General features: G+C 39.6%; 1 protein-coding gene across 2 annotated transcripts in view; it reads left to right on the top strand.

Moving 5' to 3' along the window:
- Positions 1–4,684: 4,684 nt before the first annotated feature.
- ERP27 (endoplasmic reticulum protein 27) overlaps positions 4,685–15,459 on the top strand; it is a 20,510-nt gene continuing 9,735 nt past the window's right edge. Inside the window, exons 1-3 of one of the 2 annotated variants that reach the window (XM_008582377.1) lie at positions 4,685–4,778; positions 5,158–5,258; positions 6,992–7,129. In XM_008582377.1, the coding sequence (XP_008580599.1) occupies positions 4,685–4,778; positions 5,158–5,258; positions 6,992–7,129 (333 nt within the window). Of the gene's footprint in view, positions 4,779–5,157; positions 5,259–6,991; positions 7,130–13,267; positions 13,289–15,459 lie in introns of those variants that run through there. The other variant, XM_008582378.1, reaches the window with a different exon arrangement.

The raw sequence follows: 15,459 nt of genomic DNA, 5'->3' as shown, positions 1-15,459 counted from the left end.
AAATTTAACATTCAAGAAAACTGTATTTATTCAGTGTGTGTGTGTGTGTGTGTGTGTGTGTTTGTGTGTGTGTGACATCTGCTGTGTGCGGGGTACTTGGTGAACTGGGGATAGAATAGGGAGCGAAGCTATTTTCTCTGTTCACAAGGATTTTACATTCTTCTGGAATTCTGACCTTCAAAATAATCTCCCAAGAGCATTTGAAAGAGTTTTACTTGAAACTGCTTCCAGAATCTATAGAACATTTTTTTCTTTCTAAAATGAAGATAGCTTCATTTTATTATTTTTGTGATTACAACAATGACACTCACTGTAAGCAATTAAAGCATTAACAAAAGTATAAGTAAGAATGTAAAAATAATCTAAAGTTGTACTATACGAGAGGGAAAAAAAAAGAAATGCTCTCTCTCTCTCTACACACACACACACACACACACACACACACACACAAAACTTTAATATAATTATGTCCTACATACTGTTTTGTTTCCTCAATAGTAAGTTACGGACATATCTGAAATTTGAGAAAAATTTGAAAATAAGATTTCAGATAATGTGATAAATAATCACTAAATTATGAAAATAAGTGGGGTAGAGTGATTACTTGGTACCGTTGGCATTTAGGTGTCCAAGTTGATGTCATCAGCTGCATTACATCCTAGTTTTAGCTACATGAGTAGCATGCAGAATGGTATTCATAAAGATTACAACTCTTGGTTATCAAATGAACATAAAACCTGAATTGAACATCTTATCATGAACTCTGAACTCTTCAGAATTCAGTTTTAGTTTCCTTCAGAGGAGAATGCTTAGTCTTCCCTACCTGTTACCTGTTGTGCTGTCCCTGAGGGTGGCATTCTAGGTTGCCCCTATAAGCCTCAGAGTGACTTGGGCATGAAGATTCTTCTACTCAGTTGCTACATTCATGTGTATATATTTTTTGAGAATAAGTAGTATATTGATCCGAGTACTCAAAGTGTCTTCAAAGAACACTCATTTGTTCTTCTGAGATCAGAGCAGAACTAAATGAAATAGAGACCCCCAGAATAATACAAAAGATCAATGAAACAAAAAGTTGTTTTTTAAAGAAGATAAAAAAAATAGAGAAGCCATTAGCTAGGCTAACTAAAAAAAGAGAGAAGACCCAAATAACAAAAATCAGAAATGAAAAAGGAGACATTACAACCAATACCACAGAAATAAAAAAAATCATTACAGGCTATTATAAACAACTATACATCAACAAATTTGAAAACCTGGAGGAAATGGATAAATTTTTGGACAAATACATACTACCAAGACTGAACCAAGAAATAGAAAGCCTGAATAGATGAATAACAAGTAACAAGATTGAAATAGTAATCAGCAGTCTTCCAACAAAGAAAAGCCCAGGACTGAATGGCTTTACTGCTGAATTCTACCAGACATTTAAAGAGGAATTAATATCAATTATCTTCAAACTATTTCAAAAAATTGAAACAGAGGCCATTCTTCCAAACTCATTCTATACATCCAGCATCACCCTGATACCAAACTAGACAAAGATACAAAAAAAGAAAAAATAAAACTACAGGCTAATAAATCTGATGAAAATGGATGCAAAAATCCTCAACAAAATATTAGAAATCAGAACACAGCAACACATCCAAAAAATTATACACCACCATCAAGTGGGATTCATCCCAGGGATGCAAGGATGTTTCAACATATGCAAGTCAATAAATGTGATACATCACATCAACAAAATTAAGGACAGAATTCATATGATCATCTCAATAGATGCAGAAAGAGCATCTGACAAAATTCAACATTGCTTCATGAAAAAGATTCTCAGCAAATTAGGTATAGAAGGAAACTATCTCAACACAGTAAAAGCCATATACAACAAACCCACTGCTGATATAATCCTGAACAGGAATAAGACAAGGATGCCAACTATCACCACTCCAATTTAACATAATATTGGATGTACTAGTCAGAAAAATCAGGCAAGAGAAAAAAATAAAGGGCATCCAGGTTGGAAAAGATGAAATAAAACTGTTTCTGTTTGCAAATAACATGATCCTATATAGAGAAAAACCTAAAGACTCTACCAAAAAACTCTTAGAGCTTATAAATGATTTCAGTAAAGTTGCAGGACACAAAATCAACATGCAAAAACCAATAGCTTTTTTATACTCCATAACAAACTAGCAGAAAAAGAAATCAAGAAAGCAAGACTATTTACAAGTCACTAAAAAAATAAACAAATAAATTAAACCTAGAAATCAATTTAATCAACAAAGTGAAAGATTGCTACAATGAGAACCACAAATCATTGCTGAAAGAAACTAAAAAAGAGACACAAAGATGGAAAGACATTCCATGCTCTTGGATTGGAAGAATTAACATTGTGAAAATGTCCATGTTACCCAAAGTGATCTAAGATTCAATGCAATCCCCATCAAAATATCGACAATATTCCTCAAAGAAATAGAAAAAAACAATCCTAACATTCATATGGAGCAACCAAAGACCCTGAATAGCCAAAGCAATTACAAGCAAATAAACAAACAAATAAAGCTGAAGGCATTACACTACTTGACTTCAGATTATACTACAAAGCTATCATAAACAAAACAGCATGGTAGTGGCATGAGAACAGATATGTAGACCAATGGAACAGAATAGAGAACCCAGAAATCAATGCACATACTTACAGCCAGCTGTCATTGGACAAGAGCAACAGGACCATATTTTGGGGAAAGGACTGCCTCTTCAATAAGTGGTGCTGGGAAAACTGGACATCCATATGTAGAAGAATGAAACTAGACCTGTACCTCTCACCATATATCAAAATCAACTCAAAATCAATTAAAGAATCCTATATAAAACTCAAAATGATAAAACTACAAAAAGAAAACATAGGGGAAACACTTCAGGAAGTAGGACTGGACAAAGACATTATGAGCAAGAACCCCAATGCACAGGCAAAAACAACAACAACAACAAAAAAACCCCAGATGGGATTATATCAAACTAGGAAGCTTCTGCACAGCAAAAGAAACAGTTAAAAGAGTAAAAGGACAACCTACAGAATGGGCAAAAATATTCACAAACTATGCATTCGACAAGGGATTAATATCCAGAGTATGCAAGGAACTCAACTTAACATTAAAAAGCAAGTAACCTGATGAAAAAATGGTCAAAGGAGCCAAATAGGCATTTCTCAAAGGAAGATATACGAACGGCCAACAGATACATGAAAACAATGCTCAACATTACTAAGCATCAGGGAAATGCAAATCAAAATCACATTCATATCATGCCAGTTAGACTGGTCAGTATCAAAAAGACGGAGAATAACAAATGCTGGCTGGTGAGGATGTGGAGAATGGAGAACCCTCTTACACTGTTGGTGGGACTGTAAATTAGAGCAGCCATTATGGAAAAAAGTATGGAGGTTCCTCAACTACAGATAAAACTGCCACACAATCCAGCAATCCCACTGCTGCGTGCATACACAAAAGAATGGAAATCATCATGTCGAAGGGATACCTGCACTCCTGTGTTCATTGCAGCTCTGTTTACAATAGCTGAGAGCTGGAATCAACCTAAATGTCCATCAACAGATGACTGAGTAAGGAAAATGTGGTATATACACACCATGGGAAACTACTCTGCCATAAAAGGAACAAAATTCTGCCATTCACAGCAACATGGATGAATTTAGGGAAAATTATCTGAAGTGAAATAAGCCAGGTACAGAAAGAGAAATATTGCATGTCCTCATTCATAAGTGGGAGTTCAAAAAAATAAACAAACAAAAAAGAAAGAAAGATACAGCAATTACAATAATTCCTTGAACTATCAAAAGGACAGAACAGAACTGAGGCCACCAGAGTTAAGAAAGGGGAAGGGGAGGGGGTGTTAGAGAGAAATTGGCAAAGGGCCATGAAAAATGTTTACATGGTGTAGTGATAAAAATTTTTTTTTAAAAAAGGATGAAATAGATGCTCCTATGCATAGCTTATTGTGCAAGGCCTGCTGTGAGCTGGGCCCATATGCCTTTCTGCCCACATTGATCATTCCCTTCCTTTTCATAATTCTTAATAATTAATAATTCTCTCACACATATCTGCAACTCTGTACTTTGGCTCATTATGTGAAACTACCTTTCCATCTTTTGTTTCCTGGCAAAATCTTACTTACCCAGGACTCTGCTTAGGAATCCCCTGAAAAAGAAAAAAAAAGCCTTTGGGAATCCTACCATTGACATAAATGCCCTTCGTGCGCACTCTCCTAGCACCCTATGATTTTTTTTATTTTTTATCACTTTCCAGTTTATGTTTAAATGATCTATTTATTTTCCATCTCTCCCATCAACAGTCTAAGCTGAGAGAGGCTGGATCAGATCATAGTTATCTTTGTATCCCTACAGCTTAGGTCAATACCTGGCACAGAATATTTATGATTTTTTTTTTAATTTAAATGAACTGACCTGACTTTCTTCTGGTTGGTTGTGTTTACGGGCCCTGCCACTAAACTTGGTGTTTTACCTCAGAAGTTGAAGGTTCTTCTAGAGCCAGCTGCGAGGTTCCCAGAGCAGCACTAATAGCACCACAGTTTCCTACAGCGTAGGCTGCCCTGAATTGGCCTCCGTAAGCACAAAGTCCAGGCTTGGAGCAGGAGCAGGAAAAGAACAATGGAAGCTGCTCAGTCCAGACACCTGTTTCTCCTGTTTCTCCTCACGTGTGGGCTGGCCCTAGACATTGCTGCAGAAATTGAGGGATCCTCAGGTAAAAGAAAAAAATGCTTGAGTGACCATAGGGTGGAAGTGTTGTTAGGAGAAGAGAAGGGAGCATGGTGTTACTCTAGGCTCTTTTTCTCCAAACCTAGAAAATTTTCCAGAAAAATGCTGGATAAAGATGCATGTTGCCTAGTGGAGAGGTGGGAAGTCTGGCAGTGTCTTTCAGAGAGAGACCGTAAGGTGGGGTCATCTTCCATATGTTAATTTAAAAAATAAAGCTTTGTAATTATACAGCACTCCTAGAAACTGTGATCTCCTTGGTGAGAAAAGGTATAGGCACCCTCGTTATCGAGAGCTGCTGCTTCTCCCCTCAGCACGCTGACACCTTCTGCTCCTCTGTCTGTCTGTCTGTCTGTCTGTCTGTCTAGATGGTCCTGGTGCTGCCTGGGGACCCATGAGGCTCACAGATGTCCCAGCTGCCATGGAATTCATCACTGCTGTGGAGGTGGCCGTCATAGGCTTCTTCCAGGTTTGTTCAGATACCCCACTTGCTATTCCCCTAAGATCCAGAAATGTTCTACCACAAGGGGGCCGTGGCAGTCACAGCTGGCCAGATGACACTGCATTAGAAGCAGAGGGGCACAGAGTCCGCTTGTGCTTGTCAATCGAGACCTCTTAATTTCAAGTCATACCCAGTCTCTGAATTGTGTCTTTCTCATACTTGCTTCAAGAGCTCTGAGTCTACTGGCTGGATCTCTTCATCCACGGATGCTTGGAAGCTTAGGTCAGTTCTGCAGGAAGAAAGCCTAACCTTGTCCTAAATGCCCTTGGTCTGTCCTCTCGTAGCACCCTATCAATAGGCAGTGGCTGGAGTAAACCCCACTTTTATCATCCGGGCAACACTTTTCATGGTTTACAAAGCCCCTGAGCATCTCAGTAGTTACCTTTGCAAAAAAAAAAAAAAAAAAAAAAAAAGGAAACAAACTCTTTCCCCAAATAGGTGGGCACTCATTCTTTCTCATTGCCTGCTCTGAAATGTTGAAAAGGGTGGCATTTTATGCATTGAAGCTGTTAACCTTGACCTTCCATATTGGCTGTCTGGCTAGTGAAGGCAGCCATAAACTGGAGGGCATCGTTCCAGCATTTTCATCTTTCTCCGGTGGTAGCATCTGGCAGTTCTCACAGCGGATCAAGCCCCTGCTCTCATTGCAGACTTTCTCATCTGCTTCCATTCATTCATTCCAACTCGGGGTCACTCTGACACAGTTGGAAATAGCTGCGATGAGACGCAAGTCAGGGAGGAAGGCAGGGAGCAGCAAGAGTGGAGCTGGAGGACTGTGCAATAACTTAGACAGACAACAGGTGTCGTCGTTCGATCCTCTAGCAACACCATTTGAGGGAGCAGAATAACAAAGAGGAAGCTGCAATTAACAATTGTTCACAGCTGCTAGTGAACTCCACACACCCTTTCAGAAGAGCAGGGTACTAGCTGATCTGCGTGACCTCAGATGCAGGGCTAGCCATCTTTTCTCCTTGTCCATTTCCTTCTCCAGCCCCGGGGGCTACAGGGAAGAATGTGCTCACCCCTGTTTATTGCCCAGAGCTGCTTTGGACAAAGGTCCTGTGACAGCTGGGAAAATGATGACAGCCTCTGTGGAAGGACCGAATCACCACTCAGAAGTGCCTTCCCCGCTGCGTCCTGCAGGCCTGGCTGAACAGGATCGTCATGTACAAAGCTCAGGTTTATCTGCAGTGGAGGAAGAGAGACTGTCTTCCAAAGCCTACACAAACCTTTGTTAATAAAGCTTCTGAGCTCCCGTTTTAATTTGTTTTCTTTTTTGGCTTTTTTGATAGCAACTATTTCTTATTTTTCCATTTTTTCTTTCCTCCACAATTTGTTACCAAACCATGTGCCTCCTCAGGTATATCAATGAAAGTGCAGCCCAGCTCTGCAGGCCTATGTGATTTTGAGGCCTCTCTCAGCTACTACAGAACTTTGAGCTCTATGATAATTCTGGACAGGAGTCCCTAGCTTAGCTACAATTTTGGTAGTTACCTATTAACTCATGCAGCCTGGAAAATTTAAGAACGCCACTGCAAATTTAACCTGCTTTCTTAGAGGTCAATGTTGTTTCAATGGACACTAAATCAAGTCTGTGATTTCTGGTATGAGTGAGAACACTTCTCTTCCCTGTTCTGTGTCTTTCCCCTCCAAATAACCTCTGTGGGTTTTTGTTGTTTTTTTTTTCCTCTTGTTTTTAGGATTTAGAAATACCAGCAGTGTCTGTATTTCACAGGGTGGTGAAAAAATTCCATGACGTGTCATTTGGAATCAGCACTGATTCTGAGGTTCTGGCCCACTTCAACATCACTGGGAACGCCATCTCTCTCTTTCGTCTGGTAAGCTGGGTGGGCAGCTCAAGCCTTCTCCCAGTTTTTCCTTAGGTTGTAGAGTCATGAACTTGTGAGACTGAGAAGGACTCTATGTCTCTGACACTAATGATGATGCCAAACTCAGGGACATTATTGACAAGCATAATGACTCAACTCAAGCTTCCCAAACAGGTGCTGGAATGAGATGGACAGAGGACTGGATTTGTAGTACTGCTTTGTCATTCTCCAGCTTTGTGACTTTGGGCAAGTCATAACATTTTTAGCTTCAATTCTTTCTTCTGTAATGTAAAAAGTTTAGACCATATCATCTCTAAGGTCATTTAGAGTTCTAAAATTTTATTTTTTTAATATCTTTGAGACTTCACTTATGCTTATCAAACATTTATTAAATAATTCCTGTGTGTGCTGTGCAAAAACTGATAATAAAGAAATGTTAAATATGTTCTCCACTCTCACAGATCTTAAAGGATGGTAGTGATTGTAAATATAATATATACATTATGTATCTGCAATACACAGAGCAACACTATGGATGAAGTGTTCTAAGGATTCAAAGGATAAAAGCAGTTCTGGGAATTCTGAAAAATAAGTATGAAGGAGACAACGGAACTGAAACTTAAAGTATAGATACAGTTTGAACAATGTAAATGAGAATTCATGGTCAAGGGGGAAAAACTGAACTTTGGAAACAATGAACAGGCCAGTTTGACCAGATCCCAGGACACATGTTGGGAGGAAATGAATATCAAGGCAGGGAAGCTTGATTGGAACCACATTGTGGAGAAATCAGAATGCCAGTTTAATGAGTTTGTACTTAATTTGGTTGGCACTAGAAAGCCCCTAAAGCCTTTAGATCAGGGGAGCAACATGAACAGGAATGTGTTTTAGCAAGATTATTTTGGCAACAACGGGTAGACTGGATTGTTAAGAAAAAAGATAAGGAAGAGAGAACTTTAGTTAGGCTGAAAAAATAGACCATGTGAGATGTATTAAGGGTATGTAGTAGAGAGGTAGCAACAGAAATTAAGGAAAAGATAGATACTGTGATGATTAGATATCAAAATGATGGAAAAGAGACAAAGTTTATAGCTAGCATGTCTAGGAATAATGCGGGCAGATGCAGGAACAGGAATTTCTAATGCTTTAGTTGGCTGTTCAGTTTTAATGGTTGGTGGAAGATCAAGGTTAAAGATGTCAAGCATCCACTGGAAATAATAGACTGGGGGGGAAAGATAAAGTTTTCAAGGTTTCTGGACTAAATATCCTTCCCTCTCTAGCTTCCATGCTCTCTTTCTCTTTCATTTCTCATCCAAACTTAAGTGTATTTTATAGTGTTGCCAACTTTCTTTAAGCTGGATGCCGCTATCTAGTTTATGCCCCATAACTCCATTAAAACTACGGTCATCTGGGTTGGCATGGCTCCTATATTTCCAAACCCAACACACTTTTCAGGTCTTATTTTGCTCAACATTTCTGCCGTCTTTGTTATTGTCGACCAGGAGCGTGCTTCTCCCGATCCTTCTCTTTTCTTATTCTCCTTGATACCCTCTGGTCCTCTATCTACATTCTGCCTGACTCAGGGCTCTCCCCCGTCTAGGCTATAGAATCCATGCTCTGTGAAGGCAGAGACTGTTCTGTTCACAACGCATCCATGGAGCCTAGAACAGTGCCTGCCAGTAGCAGGTGCTCATTAAGTATTTGTTGAGAATGAATATATGAATGAATCAATTAATGAATAAATATATTCTCCTTGAGCAATATAATCCTTTCTCATATTTGACTATTATGTGCTTGCTGAACATTGGGATATTTTGTCTCTAGCTCGGACTTCTCTCATGATTTAGTTGCTTGCTGGATATCACCATTTTTATAACCTCATGAGCACTACACTCTTAATATGTTCAAAACTGAATGTATCATCTGCACCAGCTAAATCATTTTCCTCCATATAAAATACAAAACGCTATTTTATGGAATGGCCGAGTGCATTTAGTTTCTAATCTTTGCCAGTTGTACCTCCTGTCTTGAATTTATATCCTCCTCTCTTTCTAGCTCATTCCTCATTTAGGCGCTCGGCATCATTGGCATAAGCAATTTCAATAGCTTCTTAGCTGGTCTCCTTTTACTGCTGTACTCTGGTTTCTAGGCTGGTATCACAATGATGTATTCAAGATGAAAATTTGACCATGGCACTTCTCTGTTAAAAACTCTTGAATATTTTCCATTTCTTACAAGATCTAGAACAAGATATTTAATGTTACATATAATCTCTTATGACCTGTCCACTCCCCACCTCTCCAGCCCCTTTTGCAGCAGGTTTCTACCATGGGATTTACTCTTGCAATACCCAACTATACATATTATGATCATCCGTTACCATGACTTTGCATCTCTTATGACCTGTCCACTCCCCACCTCTCCAGCCCCTTTTGCAGCAGGTTTCTACCGTGGGATTTACTCTTGCAATACCCAACTATACATATTATGATCATCCGTTACCATGACTTTGCCCAGGCTGTCCCCTCTGCCTAGAATGCCACCACCCCAAAAGCCCCCTTTCACCTGCCTCGCCCAGCTAACTCTTCATTCTCCAGTGAAGAAGTTCAGGCATCTTATCCTTCAGAAAGCCTCCCTGGAATCCCCAAATTGGCCTTAGTGTTTCTCTCTACTTCCAGACCTCTACTTTCATTTACCACTTTATAGTGCATATCATGTACTCATTATGTGTCTGTGTCACCTATTACCCCATTACACCATGAGTTATTCAAGGTCAGAAAACATGGCTCATTTATCTTTATATTCCAGAGGTCTACCTATGTCTCTGGTACCCCAAAGGCATTCGGAAAATGTTTGGGGAACTGAACTCATCTCCAAAAGTATGTCTGAGGGTACATGAGTACCCTCAGCAATCCTTCCCCACTGCACAGTAGTTGCTGGTTTGTGTTTTCTCCATTGTGAAATAGGATTAAATTAAGCCCTCTGTGAAAAGCTCTGTTAGGAAAGATATGGAAGATTAGACTACTGCCCTTTCACATTGCCATCGAACCACTGGCAGTAACCCTTCAACACAAAAATTCTGATTGGCTACACCTCCACAAGTACTTCTTTCCCATGTTTTTGTTTATAGGTCTTATGAAGGCCTGGTTTAAAAGTCTTTGTGCTACCAAGATACACACATGGGGAAGAAAAACAAGTGTTGCTTCCAACGTTCCTACAGGTTTAACAACCTCTAATGGGAGCATAAGCTTTGCTTACAGTTTATTCTTTGTAAAGCCGTGTTGATGACTTCTCAGAGCTTTTCGGTTTTCTTTAGCGTCTGTGTTTTGTTTACCACTAGTGACAGATCTACACCGAATGAACTCTTGGGACCTCTGTGGACAAAATTATTTATGTACCATACCAAAAAGCAAACACATCTGTTCCTGCCTTATTTCACTGGCAGGTCTGGGAGAGGCTCAAGTTATGTTGTGCCAGCTTTTAGATAAACATTTTTTTCTCAGTTTACACTTTCAAAAGTTTGGCACATATTTTAATAGAATGATTATTCAGGAGTTTGGAATTTTTTTTTACGGGAATATCAACCAAGATTATTTTTTTACATTGAACCTATTGCAAATTTTCTGGTACTTTGTTTCATCTTAGATCCATAGTTTGTTCTGTTTGTTTGTTTTTAGTGCCTAATTTATGTTAAGCACTTACATTGTGCTACCATTTAATTCTCACAAGAATCTGATGAAGTAATTATTATTATTCCTGCCTTTTTAATAAGAAAATTAAAGTTCCATGAGATTGTCAGTTGCCCAAAGTCTCATGACCATGAACAGACTTTTGATTCATATCCAGCATTGCTGACCCCAAATCATACTTTCTACTATACTATAGTGACTTCCTAAAGCACTTAACCCTGAAAAACACCTTTGTTTTTACAGTAGATTCTATCTATTCTAATGCCCTTCATCCTAAAGCCTACTTGTTCTAAACCACTTTCTCCTAAACCATTCCTATATCCCCCTGGCACTACTTAATCAAACACCAGGATTATTTCTCAAGATTTAATGTAAACATTATATATTGTGGTAAAGAAATTTCAGAATTTAGATTTTTTATTTTTTTTCCTTTTTGTCTTTTTTTTTCGTGTCCGGCAACGGATCACAACCCTCGGTGTTGCGGCTGCACCTCGCTCAGCCAGTGAGCAGGAACCGGTCTGCATGTGGGATCTGAACCCTCGGCGGGAGCACCACCACACTCCCAAGCAGCACACTGTAGCAGTGCGCCACCGGGCCGGCCCCAGAATTTAGATTTAAAGAATTTTCAATTGTAAGAACATATTTAGAGATAAGCTGATATAATGATTAAGTAAAAAAATTATAAGTAGTTGATATTACTGGATGCTTGAAATGTTGAAAGACCAGCAAATGTAATTAGAAATAATTTAGGTAACATTCACAGAATAGTAATAAGTTGCATATGACAACCTGGCTGTCTGAGGACACAGCCTGTCTTTTGTGAGTGTGACAGCAGAGAGACCTTCCACATTCTCCAGCAGGACTTTATTGTTGCCCTAACAGAGAGGTAAAACCCCGGGTTGAATGAACCATGAGCCTGTTCTAAAATGGAATTTCAGATACTATTTGAATGTTTACCCTGCTTTGGGTCTTCTTCGTCACTTCTATTTTTTTTTTTTCCTTTTTGTCTTTTTTCGTGACCGGCAATGGGATCGCAACCCTCGTCGTCACTTCTATTTTTTTTTTTTCCTTTTTGTCTTTTTTCGTGACCGGCAACGGGATCGCAACCCTCGGTGTCGCGCCCGCACCGCACTCAACCAGTGAGCGGACCGGTCTCTATATGGGATCTGAACCCTCGGTAGGAGCGCCGCCGCGCTCCCAAGTGCCGCACTCTACCGAGTGCGACACTGGGCCGGCCCCAGTCACTTCTATTTTTAAAAATATAATTAGCCTAACTTTGACCCAATCAGAGAGTAATAGAAACACACTGGAGTCACTCTTTATTCCTTTTACAGTTATTTATTGGGTGCCTGTAAGACATGCACCTTGCCAGACAAAGGTAATCAGAAGAAACTAGTGCAAAAGTTTAAACTCCTAAGAGATGCAATAATCAAGATATGTCAAATTATTAAACATTTTTTCTAAAGTATGTATTTGCCAAGTGTATGGTAAACTATGCAGCTTACAAAAACAAACCCCGGGACATGAGCGCATTTGTTTAACAACTAATTTCTCAGTGCTACCCAAGATACTTAGTACCCTGACTGTGGTGAAAACTAAGACAATCTTTAATACATTTTATGAAAGTCTGAATTGTTAGAGAAATCCATAGAAATGCAAAGGAATGTTGCGACATACTAATGAACAGAAAGACAGCGATTAAATCTCTTGCTATGATATAGTGTCTAAAACAAAATAATTCACTTTAGATATTCTTGGGGAGTCTCAAAATTATATTTTAAGATAGCAACCCTTTTAGCTTACTGTTTCTGTTTTTCTTCTGGTGCCTCTTTTCTTGGGTAGAAAAACAATATGATATCTTAAGTAAAATACTTTCCAGAAACTGAAAAAATATATTTTAAAACATTTTTCAATTTTTGGTTCCAAGGCCAGATCTTTCCACTGCATTAAGCAAATAATTCCCTTTACAGAAAGATTCCTTGTTCAAATGTGGCTTCCAGGAAGCCTACATGTGAATGTTCCAGAGTTTATTAGTTTAAGAAATAATGAAATAATCAGGCATGTTCTGTTAAAAGAAGTACAACAAACTGGATAAACTGCAGGAGTGGTTTTTATTAAAGCTCTTTTGCTTCTTAGAGAATGTTATCGTTATTACGACTTAACATTCTCTGCTTCCAATATACCTCATTCCTCAAGTCCAGAAACACATAGAGTAACTGGCGTTTCCTGTTCTCCCTGTTCTGGGAAATGTAAGGGACTGCCTGGAAAAGAGCGGAGAGGGTGGGGATTCCTGGCCCACAGCGCAGCTATGTCAGCTGAGATGCAGCCTCCAGCCCTCAGAGTTCCTAGAAAAATAATCAAGAAGCACTTAGACATATAAAATATTAAGCATTAAAAGGGCCCTGATTGTGATTATAACAATGATGATTTTGGTGATTGCAATAGCAAAACCTTAAGTATGAAGGAGACCTGCCAGCTGGCAAACCCAGCCTTTTGCAGCAGTACAGATCCAGAAGAATTGTAAATCTCAATTTTCTGTGTGCTCATTTTATTTCTCTACTCATTGATTTCGGCGAGGGGAGAGGGGAAAGGTAATAGAAGGGTGGGCAAGGTCTCCACCTAAGACTTTTTTCTCTTGCTTTTGTATTTCTTTCCCAAGCTTCCTACTCAGAATTTTGTGAATTTTAAAATGATTAAGTATACAAAGGGAGTTTTCATTTTAAAATATCCTGTGGTTTTCATGATTTTTTTCAAAATTCATTTTTAGAAATACAAACATTTTCTGTATCTCAGCATTTTCATAAATTTAAGTTGTGTAAAACAGTCCTAAAATAAAGAGCTCTTAAATTGCCATCTGAGTAAATGTCAGCACTTCTGTGCCTCAGCGCCTAACACAGAGCAGGCACTTGAGAAAAAATTCTTGAACAAATGGACTATAAGAGAATGACTAGATATATCCAGAATTAACAAAATGAACCATAAGGGGTGCGTTGAGCTTCTCAGAGGTTCATACTGCTTTTAATCAACCCAGTGTGAGACCATCTTGAACAAAGGAAATTAAAAACAGGTATTAGGAGTCAGCACCAGGACTATGATAAGGTGCAATCTTGGATTCTTACTGTTTACTGACTCTAATTTCCCTCTGCCTGAGTTCCTTTCTTCATCAACTGAAATGCAGCTTTCCTCTGATTTTGCTGGGTGACTGGGAGAAGCACCAGGACTATGATAAGGTGCAATCTTGGATTCTTACTGTTTACTGACTCTAATTTCCCTCTGCCCGAGTTCCTTTCTTCATCAACTGAAATGCAGCTTTCCTCTGATTTTGCTGGGTGACTGGGAGAAAGCATCTTGGGGTGAGAGGGCGGTTCTGATTCAAGGGCAGGACGTACATAAGACAGAAGACATGAGGGGAAGGGATGGAGAAGGAGTCCAGCATCTCAAAAGTGATCCACACTACTTTAGGAAACTGACTAAATTGTTCGGGAGCCGGCCCTGATCATTTCATCTGTAGGCATAGTTGTGATGGGTGATGGAACCATTATCTTTTGTCTTTGGGGGCATGAGTAGATAGGGGAAGGGGAACGGGAAGCTCTGAGAACAGTGATTGGAAAGATGAACTCCCATTTTCTAATATATCTGATGTGCTGAAAAGCTTGTTCTAAATACAAATCTGGGATAATGGACCAGGTAGCTAAACAATTCCTTCCACCAAAGGCAATTTTTTTTAACCTTAAAATCCAACCATCACTGTTTATTGTAAGGGTAACCCTGATCCTCATGATGGGCTTATCAGTAGGATTTCTGGTAGCGAGCACGAACACCAGGACCTCTGAACTTTTTGGATTTGCAGTGACAGGGGTCAACTACCAGCAGGGCCTGGTCACACTGGATGAGGATGTCTTTGATCTCCTTGGAAGTCTCATCCACATATTTCTGGTAATAGGCCACCAGGGAGTTAGAGATGGACTAACGTATAGTGTAAATCTGGGCCACATGACTACCACCCTTCACACAGATACTAATATCCATGCCAGCAAACTGCTCCTTGCCCAGAAGCAGAACAGGTTCCAGTAGCTTGCACTGCAGCATGCGTGTCTCGTCACCTCCAGGGACCGCCCGTTCACCTCGATGAGGCAATTGCTGCATTTGCAGTGGGCCACGGCTGTGGCCGTATTCTTGTGTCCACAGACAATTTTTAAAAAGCAGGGTTAAAACATATATATGTATATAGAGAGAAAGAAGTTGACAAACAATATAAATAAAATGTGTAAATTAAGGTCAGTAAGAATATAACCAGAAAATCTTACATTTTAAAATTAAGGGGGCCGGCCCGGTGGCGCACTGCTACAGTGCGCCGCTTGGGAGCGCAGCGGCGCTCCCACCGAGGGTTCGGATCCCACAAACAGACCGGTTCCCGCTCACTGGCTGAGCGAGGTGCGGGCGCAGCACCGAGGGTTGCGATCCCGTTGCCGGTCCCGGTCCGGTACGGGCGCGACGCTGAGGGTTGCGATCCATTGCCAGACACGAAAAAAGACAAAAAGGCAAAAAAAAAAAAAAATTAAGGAATACACTTTCAAATAACCAATAGGTTAGAGAAAAAATAAAAATAGTAATTGGAAAGCATTTTGCACTGAATGATAAAAACATCAC

The sequence above is a fragment of the Galeopterus variegatus genome, unplaced genomic scaffold (genome assembly GCF_000696425.1).
Source record: "Galeopterus variegatus unplaced genomic scaffold, G_variegatus-3.0.2 Scaffold2594, whole genome shotgun sequence".
Classification (NCBI taxonomy): Eukaryota; Metazoa; Chordata; class Mammalia; order Dermoptera; family Cynocephalidae; genus Galeopterus; species Galeopterus variegatus.
This window is presented reverse-complemented; position numbering and strand designations above follow the sequence as displayed.